Source organism: Ambystoma mexicanum, chromosome 10 (genome assembly GCF_040938575.1).
Source record: "Ambystoma mexicanum isolate Mex_15411 chromosome 10, UKY_AmexF1_1, whole genome shotgun sequence".
NCBI classification, from domain to species: domain Eukaryota; kingdom Metazoa; phylum Chordata; class Amphibia; order Caudata; family Ambystomatidae; genus Ambystoma; species Ambystoma mexicanum.
In genome coordinates, this window is record NC_090932.1 from 1,018,249,048 (window position 1) to 1,018,269,886 (window position 20,839).

The 20,839-nt window shown below is 45.3% G+C and overlaps 1 protein-coding gene across 1 annotated transcript in view; it reads right to left on the reverse strand.

Annotated features, from left to right (window-relative positions):
• ABCF3 (ATP binding cassette subfamily F member 3) overlaps window positions 1–20,839 on the reverse strand; it is a 981,204-nt gene that overhangs the window by 630,993 nt on the left and 329,372 nt on the right. The window contains exon 11 of the mRNA XM_069618825.1: window positions 18,495–18,517. Coding sequence (XP_069474926.1) covers window positions 18,495–18,517 — 23 coding nt within the window. The remainder of the gene's footprint in view (window positions 1–18,494; window positions 18,518–20,839) is intronic.

The window sequence follows — 20,839 nt, forward strand, 5'->3', positions numbered from 1 at the left end:
CAAAGCGGCCACCTACGACGAGAGAATCTCCTAAACTGCTTCCAGCTCCCGCAAACTCTTCTCTATCCTCAAGGAACTAGAGATTCCCATCTGCCTTCCCCTCTACATCCCCAAAGACAACGCTACCCTCACAGGCAAAATCACGCAACTACAAGAGAAACTAAACAGAAGGCCCATTCCATTCAGCCCCTTTACCCTTACCGCCCCCCACCCAAGTCCCTACAGCCACTCCCCCTATTCACTTGCAACCTATCGACACCATCAGCCTCATCAACATTATCAAAGGCCTTAAGCCCTCCCGTTGCAAGGGAGATGCCTGGCCAGCTTCACTGGTTAAGAAATGCGCAGAAACCCTCCCTCCTCATTGCTGCCATCATCAACACCTCCTTCGCCTCCAGCACATTCTCTCGGTCTCACTCGGAATCATGGATTGCCCTGTTGCAAAAAAAAAAAAAAAAAAAATGCCTACTCTTGACCCAGCAACCCTCACCAATTATCGCCCATTTATCGCCAAATCACAACGGTCCCCTTCCTCCTAAAATTCATGGAGAGTCACATACCTATAGATCTAAGCATTCCTAGAACTTCACAACTTCCTGGGAACCAGACAATCAGGCTTTCGCCCCAAACATGGGACGGAAACAGCCCTCTTAGATCTTAAGAACCAGCTTTATTCCGCCAATGACCAGGGTTCCCCCTCACTCCTTTTATTGCTCGATCTCTTGGCGTCATTCGACCTTGTGGACCACAAGATCTTATGCCATGCACGGACCACCATGGCCCACTTTTCTCTGGGTGCGACAAAATGGATCTCCTCCTTTCTAGGTGACTGATCTTCCTGAGACTTTGCTGGGAGGCCTCTGCCATCCCCACACCTACCTCCTGCAGTGTACCTCAAGGATCTTGCATATCGGCCACACTCTATAATGTGCTCACCAAACATCTATTCGACCATCTGGATGTCCTAAGCATCTCATACACCAACTACACAGACGACACGCAAATCCTCATCCCTCTTACTGGCGACCATCCCTCTGACTCCCTCAGAATAAACGCCATCTACGAAACCATCCAGTCCTGGATGGCCGCACACAGACTACCTCAATGATAAGAAAACAAAGCTCCTCTTCATCCGCCCCCTTGCCCGCCTGGCCAAACTCCATGAGGCATACAAAACGTACACCATCGATGGCCACAAGATACTGGTAGCATCCTCTAAAAACCTTAGGCGTGTACCTGGACTCCTCACTCGCCATGACCCGCCAGGCCAGGCCAACCATATTGCCTCCTCCTCAGGGTACGCTACCAAACGCTCTACCCAGAACCGCCTTGAAATTGCCTGAGCCCTAACAGGATCCAAATTGGACTATTGCAACACATTACTCTGTGGCACATCGTAAAAAAACTAGCACAAACACCAGACAAGCCAAAACAATGACCTCCGGCCTACACTGGAAACTGGCAGATATACTCACATCTCGGAGGCCAGAAAGACTGCCCACTGACTTCAGGTTAAGGTCAGAATTCAGTTCAAGACACATTCAATCACCTACCGATGCATTGCCAATGCCCCCCCAAACACCTGGCTGAAACAATTAAACATTCAACTAGACCGGTAAGTTCAGCCTACCAACACGGTCTTGTCACACCAAAATAAAACATGAAGAGCGGGAGGGGAAAGCTTCCTAGCCCGTGAACCAGCTCTCTGGAACATGTTAAATGGTTACACAATAGGAGCACTTTATCAAATCTCTTTGTGCTGCTCCCTTGCTATTTGTTTTTGTTTTAAGTCTCCCATTAATCGTACACCGTCCTGACAGACACAGACACAGACACACACACACAGACAGACAGACAGACAGACACAGACACACACACACACACACACACACCCCCCACCCCCCCATGTTTCTGGAGCAAAGGCTTGACATCTGAGCTAATTTGCATACTGTGACGAATCATGGGGTCACGTCACTTCTACCCGGGGGAGCCCTTCCCTGAGAGGTTAGAGACTTCAGGCCGCTACCCAATACTCCCCCCTAGGGGTGGTAAAAAGCGGGAGGACCTCACAGGGAGAGACTGCCCTCTTGGGGAAAAGTAACTCCCATTCCGTTAAGGAACTCTAACCCTATTTTCCTTGATCCCGGGTACAAATTTCTGAAAGCACTGTTATGGCAAGGTTTCTTATGTCTTCCATTCTCAAATCCATGTGACTCAGATGAAGAAGAGCCAAGGGGGTTTCCAAGTTAATAACCAAACTAATTATTATAGTACTGGGAAGAGTTGGCCTCAAGGAGGTATAAAGAACACCTCAATACAGAAAGCAAAGAAGGACTTTGATTCTAAGCTGGGGAGGACCCAGCCACAGGAACTAAACTCAGAAGCGAGTAGAAAAAGGGAGAAGCCGGCAAGGATCCAGAAGAGACCGGGAAGTTCAAACCCAGGAGCACATCGGCTGTGCAGAGAAGCTGGTCTTCGGAAGAGAGGCTGCAGAAGAGTGGAAGCAAAAGGAGCATCTCGTGAGCCAGCATGGAGTTAACTCACTCCACTGCTGGGAAAGTCGAGGTGGTGGCATGACCTCTGGACACACGTTCCCTATACAAACAAGGTAACAGGAACAGTGCGGGAAAGCCGGCTGGTGTCTGGGAAGTGGTGCAGAGAGTGGAAGGTGCAACGGCAGTAATCTCCCTCATCACAGTCGTTACCCAAGTGGTGCAGAGACTGAACGTTGCATCATGATTAATCTCCCTCATCACAGATGTGATATCCAGAGACAGAAAAGTCAAGAAAGCCTTGAGAGTAATCTCCCTTGTCACAGTAGCAATATATCGAGAACAGATAATCAGGAGAAGCCTGGCAGTAATCTCCCTACAAAGAGCTAAGAGCATCATGATTAATCTTCCTCGTCACAGTGATAATTCCAAGAGCTCAAAAGTGGATGAGACAGATGTCTGGAAGTAATCTTAAGAACATCAGATGATGTGAGAATTACTAAAACTGTAAAGCAAGTTTTCAGAAGCCCTTGGGAAGAATTAAAGAGACTTTTTTTTTGTTGATTTGATTGATTTAGAATTTTTCAAATCTTTAGATACATTTCCAAATTTAAAATTCCATTTATCATCGTAAATTTATTTGCATAAAAACATCAAGTCTAAATGTTGTTCTTCGGTCTTTTACCCAACATTTGAGTTCCATTGGGGTTTCTTATTATTATGACCTCTTATTAAGCGAGTGGTAACCCTCCACGGGGGAGAATCTTGTTTAAAAATGATACCAGAGCTATCAACATAGGTGTCCTTTCTCCGTTCATCAAGGCAGAACACCAGTCTTCTGCAGTGTACAACGTGAACTTAGAGAACTCTTCTTGGGACATCAATTCTCAATCTTTCAACAGACTTTGGCAATCCAGTAACAGATGTTTCAAGTTTTCGACTTTGTTTTGCTCCTTGCAAAATTGGTAATGATGTTGTCCTATTTTGCTAGGATCTCGTTGGATGGGAGAAGATTTAATCTTATCCTTAGAAAGGTTTCCCGGTAGGGTGTACTTGGGAATTTTACCAGGTATGTCGTAGGTAAATTCAGTTTTTTGCAAAACGTTGGAAGTTTGACATTAGTTGATAAAACAGGGCAGCTTCCTAAATCCATACCCAATCATGCTCCCCCAATTTCTTGTTCACTCTTGTGGGGTTTAGACACCAGTTTTACCCTGTTTTTTCAGCCCAACAGTTCAAGAATAAACTTGCACCCCTTTTTAAATCTTCGTTTATGAGGTCGACTATTTTTGGGCACTTAGGTACAATGATTTTTCTGAAAAGGGCTAGGCTATTCCACTCAATCACAGCTTGTAATGACAAAAGTCCAAATCCTCTTTGTATTGTGGGAATGGGAGTTGAGTTAGGCAGGCCCAATACCCGTCTCCAAAATATGCCATCGAGTTTAGGCCATAATATTGATGGTATCTACGGCAGGGCCTAACCTCCGTAAGTCACAGCAGGTACTACTTTCCCCCTGTAGAAATCCAGGACCGGTAATGTGGAGAAACGGCTGTACTTTTTGTCCAAAACACTGGCCTGGATTGCCAAAACCCGTGTTTTTTTTGTAAGGAAATCCGTATCGTAACCTCGACTGAGCTATTGCATAGCATCACTTCTAGGTATTTAAACTGATTGACCTGCCCAATCTTCGAACCATTGTAAATTCTCTTCGTTTTTTCACTCTCTCGAAAGCACACGATTTACGTTTTTTCCTAGTTTATTTCCAAATTGTTTTTTGGGATGCGTTTCTGAAGTGCTACGAGTTGGTGCTGGAGGCCCACCGCAGTTTGATCAATTAAGATTAGGTCATCCGCGTATAAGAGATGCGACAACCGTACTCCTCCTAAACTTGGGGGGTGGGGGGCAGGATCTAACTAAAGACTCAGACTCCTTTAAATCTGTAAAATAGAAATTAAATAGAGCAGGCGCAAGAGGACATCCTTGCTTAACGTCTCTTTCTGTATGTATTTCGGATAACAAATGTTCTTGCACGGTTCAAGCGCACTCAAATCGATTTATTAGACTGGAGAGCGATTATAGGATCCAGAATTGACCTTTGGCACTCTTTGTGGCGTAGCTTTTCCTATAGATTTTCTCAGTCAACCTGTTCAAAAGCCTGAACGAGGTCCAGGCCATACAAATTCTCGGTTTACCTTCCACAACTCTCCCTTTTAGGCTACTGTGGAGGAAGATATTCGCTGATGTTCCGATCTCCCTTAGGAACCGTGTTTGGAAGGGATTGTTACAATCCTCTTTCTGTGTCCAATCTTGAAACTGTTGCAGAAGTACAGAACCAAAGACCTTCCCGATCACATTGAGGAGTGCGATCGGTCTATACTTTCTTGGGTTTTCCTTCCTACCTTTTTTAAAGATAGGGACGAATGTTGCTGTTTTCCAAGAGCTGGGGATTACATGACTTTTGGTACTGTTTTCAAACACTTTATGTATAAAAACAGCCCATTTCTCCTGGTGTTCCTTCAGAATTGCGTTGGTTAACCCATCCAGGCCTGAAGCGCTTGATGTACTCAGTTTCTGTAGTTTTCGACCAATATCAATCTCGTGGGGTATGTCCCATGAGATGTTAATAGGATCAGTTGGTTGGCTTGATGGGGTGCTAATTTGCCGGCATAGGAGATGAAAAATGCTCTACCCAGCACTTCTCTGAGATATTATTTTATTGGGCGTCGCCCTTGTTTGGTCCCGTTTTTTTGACCAAAGACCAAAAGTCTTACGATTTTTTCCCACTAATAGCTTGCAGCATTTCTTCTGAGTCATCCTGATATAATTTCAGTCGATAACTGGTAAGCCAAGTTCTATATTTCTTTATAATAATAATAATAATAATAATAATAATAATAATAATAATTAGGCTTTTATATAGCGCTACAAACCCTCAGGTATCTGAGCGCTGCTTATTATTACCCACGGTGTGTGGTGCTCATTTATCGACCTCGGAAGGATGAAAGGCTGAGTTTGGCCCCGCCGGGATTCGAACCTGCGTTAACAGGCTCTGCACGGGTGTCAAAGCGGGCGCTCTACTCGCTGTGCCACTTGACCACTTTATGGCGATCTTTGCCTTTTCAGCATCCTCAAAGGTCTTTGTCTTGCTAGCAAGTCTTATCGATCTTCTCGTTTTTTCTTTTTTCTACCAACAGCGCATCAAAAGTATGGATTTTCTGGGCCTGATTTTTGTTTGGTCCTTTTTTTGTATTCGATGACATTCTAGGAGGGGGATGTAATCAACTGAAGGGTACTTAGAATTCTCGCTGGTAGTTCCTGTCTTAATAGTATACGCTTGCGTAAATTGTTCCACAGCAAATGTACTTAATCTTAGTCTGGTACCTCCATGGCATTCTTCAACCGATAGTGACATTTGATGTTTTTTGTCCACCATCACCACGGGCCATATCGCTCATAGCAGATTATGGTCGCTGTTTTTTATTCAGATAACCTTGTTAGAAGGAAGAGGTCGCTTGACACATAGATGTAGTCAATGTCTGCACACTGACTACCCCGTTCCCAAGTAGGCACCAATTCCTCCTCATACCCCAGACCACTCTTAAATTGTGGAGATCCCAAGAGTTCATTAGAGACTTCCATAGGGTACCCCTCACTTATTTTACTATGTGGTCTTTGGGCGCAGCTCAGATTCAAATCTCTGCACACTATAATGTAATTTGCGCTCTGGATGGTACAAGCATCTTCAATGAGATTAGAGACCATGTTCATCTTTTTCCCCTCTGGAGGGGCGATGGGTCTCCAGTTTGTCTTACTGCGGTCAGATCGAAATCCAGCATCAGCAAACTTTTAGCCACTTACAACAAAATGCCTTTGACCCCTGGTGAAGGAATATGAAGATAGATGCTGTGTTTGGTTATCATCTTCAAATTCAATGATCCTTAGGTCTTTAGAAAGGATTTGTCTCAAATTCGGAATGAAATCTAGTAGTGACAGGACCATAGATCTATTTAGTATTACGTTGTCACTGTTAGGAAAGATTGCATGTAGTACCCTAAGGAAGACTGCACCAACCTTGTCCTCCTGGCAATGGGTAACCCAACCTTTGGTTTAAGTCTGTACTACACAGGTTGGTACTGTGGCTGAGCAGTCAGGTTTATCTCAAGAAGCGTCAATGTGAGCTGTAAGGTTGTGACACAGTTATCCAAATAAACACTTACTCTCAAGGTTTCTTGATTAAACAATTAATTATTAATTTAACAGTCAGTTACATACGCCTTCTTCAGAAGGGTGCAAAACACAGTTAACACTTAAATATACTTCAAAACACACTCTTAGTTTCTGTAAATCAGATGATACCCATCAAGGGTTGCACACAGACCCTTCCTACACCCTCAGGTGACTTAAATAGCTAGGACACTGTGGACATTGATTTATCACTGGTAAATTTAGAGCAATACTGAATTTGGTGAAAAAGTTAGATATAGGAATAAAACCGAGGTTAACAATTCATTCAGAAACTGGCAAGTACTTTTAAAACCCTCCCATACAAAGTAAATTAACGCTTTCCTGGGGAAAAGGTAAGGCACAAAGACAGAGGGCAGCCAATGTTAGTTTGGCAAAGTCTAGGGGAGCTGAAGATCTTCTGGTAGGCAAGTAAATATATTGCACAAAGTTTTTAGAAGAGTTTGTAGAAATAAGATTCGCGTAAAAGGCCACAAGCTGGAAGGCTTGTGAGGGGCAAAGCTGTAAGCAACTCTGCAAGGCAACCAAGAGAAGTCTCAACTGAGGGCAAGTCAGGCTACACAACAAGAGGTAAGTCCTCTCAGGTTTACAGTATCTTTGGGACGAAGAAAACTGGATCCAGCTGCACTTCTGTTCCTGTGAGGTCTGCAGATACTGTGTCCCTGGGCCTCAGTCGTGGGGATAAGAGGGAGGACGTCTGGGGACTGTTGCAAGACGAATGGGAAGTCGGTGGCAGCAATGAGCAAACTTCAATTCAGCTGCACTTTGCAGTTTCAGCTCCTCGCATCTCAGCAAATAGCACAACTGCAGACTCTTGGCTGTTGAGATGGGCTTTCCTTGCATCTAGGGTCCAGCACTCTGTTGAGGTGGCTCAGGCTCGGCCAGTCCTGCTTCATGGGAGTCCGGAGGATCTTCCTGGAGCTCTTGGTCAACTTAAAAGCGATGCACTCCATTTGGTGTCTCCCTGGCACTTCGGTTCCAGCAGCAGCAGTAGAAGTATAGCCAGCTCTGAGAGGATGTGCAAACGAGTTCACTTTGGGGTTGATTAGTCCCACCAACTCAAGGGGAGAAGTCGTCCTTGCAGGGCTTCTCTAGTCGAGGCGAATTCTGAGCTTCCGCACAGCAGCAGGGCTTCACCGGGCAAGCTAACGGTCCAGGAGTTGCAGCAGGTGTCTCTTTGAAGTTCTTCGTATTCCTTCTTTCAAGTGGTCGACTCTGCCTTCCAAGCCAAAAGCGCCGCCTTTTATGCAGGTTATACCCATTCATTCCAGCATAGCTGTCAATCACACAGCAGGGTGGTTGTTCTCTGAGGACAGCCAGCCGGCCAATCACATTTGGGTGCATTCCTGTAACCAAGGGGATTAAGCACAGGGCGTTTCGGGCACCTCCCTCACTTTCTGCCCCTGCCAGACACGCTGGAGCCAGAGGCGGGGGTTTACCAGTGAAACCCACCAAAGACAAAACAAAGGGACCAAACCTGGTTTGGCGCGCAGAGCAAATCTCAAGAAGGACCTTTACAACAAGAAATGGCAAAAAAAGAAGACCTGGGCCATTTGACAAAATGGGCACCCATGGGTGCTTTACTAGGACTGCAATTGCAGCTCGCGGTAAAAACACACATTGGTAGTAAAAAGTAAACCACTGCCACCAGCCATTAATTGTAGAAAGGGCAACATAAAAATGTTACATGAGAAACTAGACAAAGGCGATACTAAGTAACCCCTCCAGCACCCTATGGTAAGATAGTGTGTGCTGGATTTAGTAAATGACAAAATGTAAGTAAAGTCAATTTCACTCCACTGCTCTTGGAAACAATAGTTTCACCAAGAGAAGGTATTTAAACCTTTGGGAAATCTAAGAGACTTCCTTGTGCCACTGCACCGAAGGTGCTGTGTGTCACAATGTAAAGATGATGCCTATGGAGTTGGTCAGACTCCAAAGTCAAAAGAAACAGTCTAGATCACAGAAAAATACATGAGAGAGTGGGGGAAAAGGTCCAGCAAAAGAGCTAGGGGTCTCCAAGGTAGAAGAAAATTAGCACATTTCTGAGAATCTCCCTTACAGTCACCCTTATCCAAAATTCTTTCCAATTTAAAAGTGTGTGCACTACTGCGTTTTAAGTTTGCAGATGGTTTTCTTAGGTGTCTTTGCGTCGATCCGCCCCCTCTTGATGAATTGAAATCCTGTTTGTTTAATGAACTTGAACTTTATTTTCTTGTCCTGTGATCCAGTTGTGGGGACTTTGGAGGGCTTTCCACTCTACACCTTATCCTCCTATACAGCGAAGAACGTGTGTGCTGGATCTTTTAATTTCTCCTTCTGTTCCATTGATTGTCTTGGGATCTCCATTTGCTGGTCGGACTTATGGCAGGCAGTGTTAATGTGTTTTTTGGATATTTATCCTGGTTTGATTGCTCCATTACCCTTTGTCTTTTCTCTGCCACGTTTTTAAAGGTTGGAGATAGAGCCTCTTCTGAAGCAGACACCAAACTGCTGCCTTGGTTTACTTTTTCCAGAGAAATACTTTTGATCGGTCGCCGGGTCTTCATGTATCATCATCAATTCCGACTCCGAATATTCAATTAAGTATATGGACAAGTCCATCAGATCTTGGGAACTTTGTAAGTCATCCTTAGTTATCACACTGACTGTTCTCATGTTTTTAATATTCTCAATGTTGTTTTATGCCACCATCTCCTGAATGTGAGTTTCCTTTATCCTTTCTAGGAGGTGGCTGAGGCAGCCTTACACTTGTTTTCTGATTTTTTTAGGTTTAGAAACAAGCAAAGTACTTGTTTCTTCAGTAGTATGGGCCTGGGTCTCTAGTCCCTCTTAACTTTGTTTTACTGCAAAAAGATTGGGAACTCATATGTTTATACGAGGTTTAGGTTTCTGCAGCTTTTCTTTCCTCGGTTCCAAGTTTGGTAGGCTATTTTTTTTCAGCATACCACAGTTCCATTTAAGCCTTTTTTCCCCTATGTCAGGGGGAGTATGGCCTTCTACATCGGTCAGTCCTGAGATTTCACTTTTTGCTGCTGGTCATTCCTCGAAACCAGGTCGCGACCACCATCGTTAGTCATCACGCATCCATTCTTGTGCCACCTTTTTGCCCCTGCTTGTGAGGGATTTTGCCCTCCTACCTGACATGTGATTTGATCTGGGGACCTTGAAAGGTCAACGATTCTTGTGTCCGGTCTAAGTTGTCTTTATTTATCTGTGATACTTCTAATTGCTGATGAGTTGCTGAAGCAGAGGTCGGTGGGCTCAGGTTGTCGGAAGGGACATATTTAGTCACCAATATCCTGCTTCTTTGTGGCTGTTACATACCCCTCTAAGAATATACATTTTGTGTGGATCATGGCAAGCATAGTTGTGTGGTCTTTTAATGAATCATTTAGGGCCTCGTAGAGTTTGGTAAACTGGGCCAGAGCAATTGTCAACATCGAAATATTTTTTGTTTTGAGGTTCGTTTTCAGTCGGCTCACAATGCAACTCGGGACCTTTATCCTGCAGCAAAATAGAGGCAGAGCATAGGGGGGGATTCCACCAGAGAGTCATTGTTTTGAGTAGGATTCTCCCATCGTAGTTTCTCTCCTTCCTCCACCTGATCCCGTCTTGTTTGCTGCTGCTGTTTTTTACTCCCCGTTCAGGGATAGTCATTTTTAAGATCATTGGTGTACCTCGGTACATTTTCTTGTTGATCCATATCATCAGTTATATCTCGAGATGGAGATAGGATGTCATTCGTTCTACTTTCATTTTGTACTGGACAGGAGTCCTGTTCTGTGCCACTTTGATGGTTTATAGCGTTTCTCTGTGTACTTTGGCAGTCAAAGAGGGTGGAGCTGACCCTGCGCTGCCAGCTCTTTTCCTTTCTACTATAGCATCGCTCAGCGGTGGGTGGTCAGTTCTCTTTTCCGGGTCATTTCAGCATTCGCCTACACTCTGCAAAGTATTTACAATTGGTCTATGTTGTACTGGACCAAAGTGGCATCTTATACTTTGTGCTTTGCTGGCAGGTTTTCCAAAGGTGCTCACTGAAACCTCTACCTTGTCGTTTTGCTCTAAGGCACTTTCCAGCAACTCCACGTCGAAGATCTCACCAGTTTGATCCAGCTGGAGGGTATCTGGATTTTTAACGAAGAACCTTAGGCCCTTCATTGATCAGGCCGTTTTTTTCCCGTGCCAATATCTTGTAAGTTCTTGGTGTTTTGGGGAATTTCGGCCATGTACATCTTACTGCTTTCGATGGGGTATTCCCGAAATGCAATGGTACAATCGGATTATCCTTCTCGGCCAATCGACCCGGAGATGGTTTGAAGACAAAAGCTTGTCGCACCTTGGTGGAGTTTAGGCTGTCGTCAGTATGGTAGGTGTAATTGGTGGGGTTAGCTTTGAGGGATTCGTTTCACGCAGGTTTACTTGAGTTTCTAATGGTGCCTCTTCATCCGTTTAGATCCTGTGATCATCTCGGTTCTTCTCCCTCACTCCTATTGACGTTGCTGATAGCGCATCCTTAGCATCTAGTACATTTATATCTTCATGACCGGTTTCGAGCACTTGCTGCTGTTATGTACCGCACGATCCTCCTCAGGGCCTCCCAAGCCAATGGTTGTTTCCGTAATTGAGGAGTGTGATGCTGGAAATGCATTGGAGGGACAGGGCCTCCCTGCCCATGTGTGTTCTGTGCGGTTTTCTGCACAGGAGTCCGCGTGGGACTCCTGGCAGTGCAGCTGTTTCTCTTTTTGGTCATAGTGAACAGACCCTTGGGATACCCTTATGGCACCCATGGGTGGGGGTACACCCATGTACCCCTAGTTATGTTTTTGGGCACCTGTGTGTGGCCCACAGAGCAGGGTATGGGCTGATGGCAGCTCCATGCTGAATTTGACAGCTGCTCCGAGTATCCTCCATTTTGGGACACCAAGGCCCTGCCATTGAAATCAGTTGATTCCAGATAGGAGACAAGATGGCCCCTGGGGGGGTCTTGCTTACAATTACCTGTTATCTTGTTTTCCCAAAGACCTGGGAAGCCCCGACTCTGTGCCTTCCTCTAACTGGCTATTGGGTGGAAGTTTCATATATGGTATTGTGTGACACAATGAATGAGACAGCCCTGCCCGAAACTGGTACGAATACAGTGTGGAGTGCTGAATGGCTGGGTTCTTGTCCCAATCCACATTCCTTGTTGTGAGTGTCTGGATGGAGAAGAACGGCCTGAATGCACTGTGAGCCTGATTGGCTGCCTACCAGCTGAATGCCTTTCTGAATGATTGGCTGCCTGAGCCTGGCTCAGCAGTGTGAAAGAGAGAACAGTATATCTGGGGGCCTCTCACTGACTATAATCGTTCAGAAGCTGAAGTTGAAACTTGATGCTTACCTTGAAGCCCAGCTAGAAGAAGGTCTTGTGGCTGCATTTCTTCGAAGCAATCTGAAAGCTGTCATGTCTCCAAGAACTGATCCAAGAGAGGACCTGGCTGGAGACCTCTTCCCGAGCTACGAGGGACCATCGTGCACCAGCAAACCTTCACCAAGGCTCCCTGGAAGTCAGTCATCGAAAGGCTGCTGACCGGAGATGGGGACCGCTGAGGAATCCTGAAGTAAAGCGCCAGGATGTCGAGGCCATCAACGACCACCACCACCACCACCAGAGGTTCGGAGGAACGCTGTAATCTCGTCGGCCAGAGCCTCAACACTCCATTGCCTAAGACATTTGTATCAAGGACTCCCTTCCTCATCACCATCGACTGCTTTGTCCCGCTGGAGAAAGTCAAGGTCATCGACGACTGAGGAGAATCCGCTGGTGGGTTTCCCGCCACCTGAAGTCCTCACAGGCGCTGACGAAGCTCCGAATGCCAGCCGTGGTCGAGTCCCGTTCCCCGACGCCCCGTCGCCCTTGCTGGGCCTACGTTCTTCATTGAGTCTTTGCGGCAACTATCGTCGTCACGATGTAGCGCACGCCTCATCTTCGCAGGACGCCCACGACCAATCGTCGACTAGCACCGCAAGGACCGAAGCTGCTGCCTCGACAACATTGCTCACCCCTTGTCTTCGAGGATCTCAACGATCCGTGGGTCCTGCCTTAAAGAGTTCACGCAAGAAGGATCAGTCGACGACCCGCCGACGAACTCTGCTAAGCCAGGTACATTGGGGTAATAGAACATTTGTATGTCATTGCAACTGTCAGCAGTTGGTGCATTTTAAAGGCGTCAAGAGTGAATTGTTGTACCACATAGATATTGTATATATTTATTATTATAGAATTGCCTGAGCACAAAGTGTTATTGTGTGTGTATAGAACTTGAATCTTATTTATATAAAGAACTGTGTTATCACTAACAGTGTGTGGACATTCCTTTGTGGGGGGTTTGGGGACTACACTGTACTTAAGAACCAGCCCGCATAACGTCCTGCGAGCTAAGCCCCGATTGCTCGTCCATTGCTACCAACAACAGAGAATCTTGGCTGGAGTGCTCTGTGCTTCTACTCTGCCATATAGAGGGCAGGAGTGCAGATAACACCCCCCCCCAGTCTTTGCAAGGAGGTCGGGACCGGCAAGTCACAAATGTGACTCAAATCCCCTGTGTTATCCGGGAGTGTGAACCATTCCTGATCTTCGATGTTAAAATCACAAACCTCCTTGTTTGTCTTGAGGTGTTCGAGGTTGGATAATTGGGTTGGCAGCCAAGTTCGCTGTATCCTGGTTGATCATTTCCATACTTTCGCCCACCGACTTGAGGCGTCTAGCGGATGAACCTCGTAGTCTGGCTCTGCGCGATGTTCAACTACTCCTTCCTCATCTTAAGTGGGCGGGACCTCAGGTTCCCACACAATATCCCCCACAGAGACAGAGCGCAACCTCGATTGCATATCACTTTTAGGGTTCGTCAGTGGGGTATCCAAAGTTTTTGAAGTGTTAGAGGGGGGACCGGGCACATCAAAGGAGTACGGCATCCCAATAAGAGTCCAGGGTTTCACCGTGTGAGATACGGCTACCGGTGTTGGCGTTCAAGTTAAAGAAAGGTTTACCACGTGGTTACAATGTGTGCAGGAGGCGCAGGTGGGACATGCTTGGCATCGGATTGTGTTGGGCCTACGTATTCAGCCATAGAACTACCTTGGAGCAGAATTTATGGTATGGCATGTCCATTCTGATCGTTGGCGGCAAGGAGTTCCACAATTTCGCAGCTTCACAGCTTTATTTGTTGAATCAGAAACTAAAGCAAAAGATTAGTAGAAAAGAGAACAAGACTATGCCAGTCCACCTGGAGAAGGGAGCCATTCTCCTGGTACTACTTTCCTCTGGATGTAGAGCTCTTGGTAACTAGTGTTAGACTAGGTTTTCGGACAGACACTTTCTTTTGGACAATCATCCCGACCACTAGCACCAGGGTTGGTATTAGTTTAGGTAGGGATAACTCTTTAGCAATAGGGGGAATCCCCCTGCCGCTCCCACCCCTCCTTCTCCTCTCAAGCCTTTGAAACCCCCAATAACTGGTGTTTTCTAAATAGCAAATAGAAATTTGATAAGAGTCCTTACCCTACTAAAGAGTGAAGCCCGATTGCTCTGTTACGTTACCTATTGAGAGAGTTTTGCCCTAATTTGGTGTACATCCTGTTTCTCAACTCCTGGAAGGTATCTCCATATCACTCACCTGAAGGCTGTGGAAATACCTCCCTAGTAGTTCCTGAGCTCAACACATCTACAACCATTTGTAAAAAATAATTTCTCTACAGTTTCCTTCCCACACACAGTTTCTCCTGTCACATTTCTTAATACCTCAAGACACCTTTTTTAACATCAGTCTCACTCCAGATTCACATGTTGTGGGTTCCTCTTCAGTAAACACACTCCACGGTTTCCCTTACCCAAACATTTGCATTTTCCTGGGCTGCATTAAATCTTAGTTACCACCTCTAACTGCTCCAAGATTTCTTATACCATGTTTTGAAAGAAGGGGATGACTGCGGTAAGTCGCGGAGGAACAGATGCTTTTGGGAATGGTTTGGAGGAGTTCTGCATGTATAAATGCATTTGGGTTAGAAAACGGTCTGCCGTTGGCTTGGCTCTAAATTATGGTCAGCAAATCAGGAAGTGGTCTATAGAAGGATGAAGTGTGCATCCATAGAATTGTATATAGGCATACAGTTGCGCGGTCATGACGTAAACACGTCTTCGTCTGGAATTCATAGTTGTTTCCAGGGTGATTGGGTGTTTTGTAATTTACTGCATCCTTGTAAAAATGTCATAATGACACCATGAGCAGTTTATGTCCAGGCTAGAGCTTCAAATGTACGTTGTATGTTTGTGCTCTCCTAGCCAATGCAAAAAATGCTATGTGGTTTTATTTAAGGTATAGGAATTAGCAACTGTGCAAGTGAAAGTGTAGAATAAAGAATATCGATTCACAATACTCACAGTTTCTGTGGCTGGCTATCAATTACCTGGTGTTAGGGAGAATTCTCAAAAATGTGCTAATTCTCTCCACCTTAGAGACCCCCGGCAACTTTGCTGGATTTTGAGGACTTGATTTTTTTTTTAACCTGGAGAGTGTGACCCTTTCCCCACTCTCTCATGTATTTTAATGTGATTTTATACACTGTTTCTTTTTGGTTATGAGTCTAACCAACTCCATAGGCATCATCTTTTACAGGTGTGTCCCATAGCACCTTCAGTGCAGTGGCACAGGGAAGTCTTCTAGATTTCCCAAGGTTTAAATACCTTCTCTGGAATACACTACTGTTTCCCAGAGCAGTAAAGTGAAATTGACTTTACTTAGCATTGTACTTGCTAGACCCAGCACACCCCATCTTACAATAGAGTGCTGGAGGGGTTACTTAGTATCCCCTGTGTCTAAATGCTCATGTAACATTTTTTATGTTACCCTTTCCTCAATTGACTGGCTGGTGGCAGTGGTTTCGATTTGAACTACCTAGGTTTGCATTTACCGTGACCGTTTGCGGCTCCGGTAAAGTAACCGCGGGAGCCATCTTTTTCAAAATAGCGTCCAGCCATCTTTGCTAAAATGGTGCCCGGTCTTTTTTCGCCAGGTCTTTGTAGAAAGGTCCCTCGAGAGTTTCTCTGCGCGCCAAACCAGGTTTGGTCTCTTTATTCATTTCGCCTTTGGTGGGGTTTCTGAGAGAAACCCGCCTCTGGCTCCAGAGTGTCTGGGGTAGGCAAGAAGTGAGGGAGGTGCCGGAAACTCCCTGTGCTTAGTCTCCTAGGAGACCTAAATGCACTCTGTGGTGATTGGCTGGCTGACTGTCCGGCAAGGACAGCCACCCTGCTGGGTGAGTGACAGCTAGGCTGGAATTAATGGGAGAGAACTGAATAAAAGGCAAGTCTTTTGGCTTGGAAGGCAGAGTCGACCACTGGACGAAGGAACCAAGGAAGAGCTTGAAGAGGATGCCTGCTGCAACTCCTGGACCATTGGTTTGCCCGGTGAATCCCTGCTGAAGTGATTACTTGCCAGGTTCGCATCGACAGAGAAGCCCCTGCAAGGATGACTTCTCCCTTTGAGTTGGTGGGATCAATCAACTCCAAAGTAACCACCTGGACCCCCATCTCAGAGCTGGTTGAACTTCCTCAGAGTTGCTGCAGGAACCGAATAGCTAGGGAGAGGGACACCAGATTATGTGCGTTACTTTTAAGCTGGCCTAAAGCTTTTGGAAGATCATCCAACTCCCACGAAGCAGGACTGGCCAAGTCTGAGCCCCCTCAGCAGAGTGCGGGACCCCAGAAGCAAGGACAGTCCACCTTGAAAGCCAAGAACTGCGCGTATTGCTATTCGCTGTACCGCAAGGAGCTGAAATGCGAAACAGCCACTGAAAGTAAAGTTTGCCGGTGGGCAGTGCAGGAGTCCCCCGACGTCCTCCCTCTTGTCCCCACGACTGATGCCCAGGAACAGCAAGATCTGCAGAACTGCACAGAAACAGAAGTCATCCGCTGCATCTTTTCTTCTTCACCAAGGTACTGTAAAACAAGTGTAAAAGGACTTGCCTCTTACAGTGGAAGGGCTTGTAACTTCTGCAACTCACAACTCTAATCAGCTTGTGGCCCTACATTTTATTCTTCTTTTTATCAAAGACTCCTAAGAACTTGTGCAAAGACTTTTCCATTACTTACCAGAAGTGCTTTATCCTATCCAAGACGTTTGTCCATTGACTTTGGCTTAGCCTATTGAATTGAATGACTCTTCTAGTGAACTCTAAAAGTTTCTGCAATGCTTAAGAATATTTGTAATTTCTTGTGTTCTAATAACCTTTGCCTTTTACCAACTTTTAAAGTGTATTCTGAATGCCAACAGTAAGGTATTTATGTCCCCAGCACCCTTGTTACTGAAGTCACCTGTGGGTGTAGGTTGCGTCTGTGGGCCATCCCAAAAGGGCCTTTTCTGATTGAGAATCTCAGAGTGTACAGTATTGAAGTGTATTTGCGTGTTACTATTCTATTGCTCCCTTCTAAAGAAGGCTTTATTACTGAATGATAAATAAATTATTAATTGTTTATGCAAGAAACCTTGAGTGTGAGTTTATTTGAATACATGTAACTGAATATTTGTGTAACTCCACTACAGCTCACATTTCCCCTCTTGAGATAAGCCTAGCTGCTCAACACGCTACCAAAACTGTGTAGTAGAAGCTTATACCAAAGGTTGGGTTGCCTCCCAGAGGGTACTGCATTCAAACGTTGCCTAACACCAGGATGCAATAAACTGATTGGATAGACTTTCATTGCCTAATGGAATGAATATTAGCCTGCGTCTCATCTAGACAGGACTGAGAATATTGCCAGTGCCAAATTTAGAGAGCATTGTGAATACTAGGCTGTGTCACGCCTAGACAGCATTGTGAATGTTTCCAGTGCCACAATTGTGAATTAGCTTGCGTCGCCTCTAGACTGGACTGTCAATATTGCCATTGCCACATTTAAGATAGCATTCCGATTATTAGCTTGTGTGCCATCTAGACAGGATTGTGACTATTAGCCAGTACCGCATCCAATAGAAATGTGGAGATATTCAAGCACCACATCTAGAAAGAACTTGGAAATTAGCACGTATCACATCTAGACAGTGAGACCATATAACCCACTAACCCAATGCTCAAATCTCTGCATACCTAACTCACACAGAAATCCACACAACCATCTTCTCGCCCAGCAAACTGCACGCACTTCACCACACCACAACAATAAACCACCAACACTTAAATCGCACCAACAGCACACAAGGTCTCGCATCGATCCGATATTCACACCAAAGCTCAGCGCAGCATACGGTGAAAACCAAACTGAAGCTGACAACAGCACAGCAATTTTCTTACTTTCCTATTCCCTCTTCACCCGACTAACCCACAAGACTTTTTGTTTGAAAATCCACAGGAGCGCCTGGGGACCAATTACGTTGATGACGGTGCGCAGTACAAATACTTTTAACATTTATTACGTTCACCACTCTCTTTGGAGAACCATCAACATGCAGATCTCTGACATCTATAAATTGCCACACCTCACTATCCAGTTCACTTGCATTCTGCGTGACAACTGAAAGAATATGCCCATAAACCTTGTGGCGACTGCTAACCACCTCCCCGTACTCAGCAGGAACTCGTCAATAAGCACATTGGTCATCTCATTAGCTAGCTTGTAGCCCAGTCCAACAATATAGATATAGCTGGTTTATTCCCTTAACCACAGTAGATACATCCCACGGTTAGTAAGGAGTAAGCCAAATAAGTTATAAAACATGACCTTACCATCAAGCAAAAGTAGGTCCGGCCTGTAAAAAATAAAAAAATAAAAGTGTAAGAGCAAATCAACTACTCCTTCAGAAACAAGCATATTCAGTAATAGCACTTATATAAACAAGGCACACCAAACTGGCCATCACTTGCACTGGTCCTGGTTGGTACCCGTAAACTTTTAGTGGCTATTAAGATGGATTTCTAAAATCAGGCCCGGTGGACAGATTTTAGGAGTCCACCCTGGTTATGGTGAACAGGGAGACTCCAGAGTTTAGCCAAAACCCAATCAAGGTAGTGTGGAGAGTAGTCAGGGTTTAGTCTCAGGAGAGTGGAAGCGTGGTCAGGCACCCTCAATGAGTAAATCCAGAACACCACACAATTCAGCATAGACCGTTATAAAAAAGCAGTCATTTTAGACTTTTAGAACACATTGAAAAATAAAACGAGTAGGTAGTATTATCAAACAATACGCTATAATACAAATAGATACAATCAACAGTGTGTTCATTCAGAATAAATCATCAAATAACCAATCATGTAGAAAAGGTAAGTAATGCAGATGCAGTTCATATTATAAGAACAGTTACAAGTTCAATTCCTTAAGTCCAACCCTAAGATGTATAGGGCCTAGTGCTCAAAGGTCTCAGGTTCCAACACAAGGCTTCTCACAGGTATGTATTCTCTAAAGGGATGCAATGGACTTGTGGTGGTGATTCAGAATAGTTTCAAACTATTTAAAAATTATACAACAATTTACCAAAAATAGGTAAACCGTCACCTCTTCCACACCCCCAAGGCTAACCCAGGGGCAGGATATGTGACCCAGGTTTGACGACCAATGGTAATTAAGAGGGAGATGGGAGACAAATGGATTTGTTCCCAATCTTATGCTATGGAGGACAGTAACAGGTATGCTTACTTACACCCAGTTTTCCCAGGGATTATGATGGGTCCACTGGGAATCGCGTCTTTCCGTACTTTGTTCCAGTTAGGGGTGTCCAGAGGTTGCAGGTTGCAGGATACTTCCGGTTGAGTGCAACTGCAAGATACAATCCCCGTCGAAGAAATGCAGATTCCAACAATGCAGACCTCTTCACAGGATGGAGGAAGGCGAACTGGAGCGACTATCACTGCAGGCGACCACGGTCATCCTTACAGTTCCGTACACAGGAGGTGCTCCAGGACACATTCCCTTAAAGATAGTACAGGAATTTCAGGAGGTGGCGGCCTGTGGCACAAACTGGTGACCACTAAAGTTCCAGGATTGAATACAGAACATTGACAGATCTAGCGACGTAGCCCAAAGGGAGCTGATCAGCCCATTGAGCAGTCCAGGGGCACTTCCGAAGGCACTTAGGGGATGGATCCTTCAGAAGGTGTCGAAACTAGTTGGTCCCGCTCGTCCAAGGGCTGAAGCACCGATTAGGGTCTTCAGAGATCAGGCAGAGGAGCAGGGCTTCACCGGGCCAGTCAATGGAGACGTTGCTAGTCCACTGTAGAAGTAGTCCTTGGGTCATCAACAGGTTGATCATCTTCGAAGAATTCATGGCTACAAAGTAGATATAAAGAATGCATGCAGGAGACCTCCTCTTATCCAAAATCCGAGCTGGAAGCAAGTCCAAGCCCACCAATGGTAAGGATCTGCACCATTCGAACAGGCAGTGATTGTCCAATCAGGGACAAGTATTTGTTTCACATCCGCCCCAGTAGCATACTTGCTGGCTCCAGGGATGTGGACTGGGACTCGACAGGCCCAGCCCCCTTCCACAGACAGGGAGATAAACGCACACATGCCTGCAAAAGCAACAGCTTTCCCAGGCAAGTGCATGACCTTGTAAGGGCTACATTGGCATGAGAAGGCAGAAAGAAGGACAAACTCCAATATGGACAAATAACAAGCATAATTCTTGTGGCACAGCAACGTTTAGGGCACTAGTCACGTTCAGTAGCCATATGTGGTAAACGCAAATGTGCATACCAAAAAAAATCCAAAAATGTTAAGCGTTTCACTGCTGCCACACAGCGTGTCTTTAGGCACATTTAAAAGTAACCACAAATCCCATGTGTAAAAAGCTAGGGTGATACAAATGTATCCCCATTGTTCTGCAGTGTAAGGTGCTCTGTGCAACGTAAAAATGCATGAATTCAAAAAGGAAACAGTTTCCCGTACTGATAGTGTGAAGGACTAGTCATTTTCTCCATAACAAATTAGCAAAAGTGAAGCTGAAGGCTTTACTTGCCTTCAAAGAGCAAAAAAACAGGGTTTCATAGAAAACTATGGAGGGATAGTTGCAAAAAGACATTCTTTCCTAACAGTGGCTGCACAAGTAGTAGCCATTTTGGCTTACTGAACATCT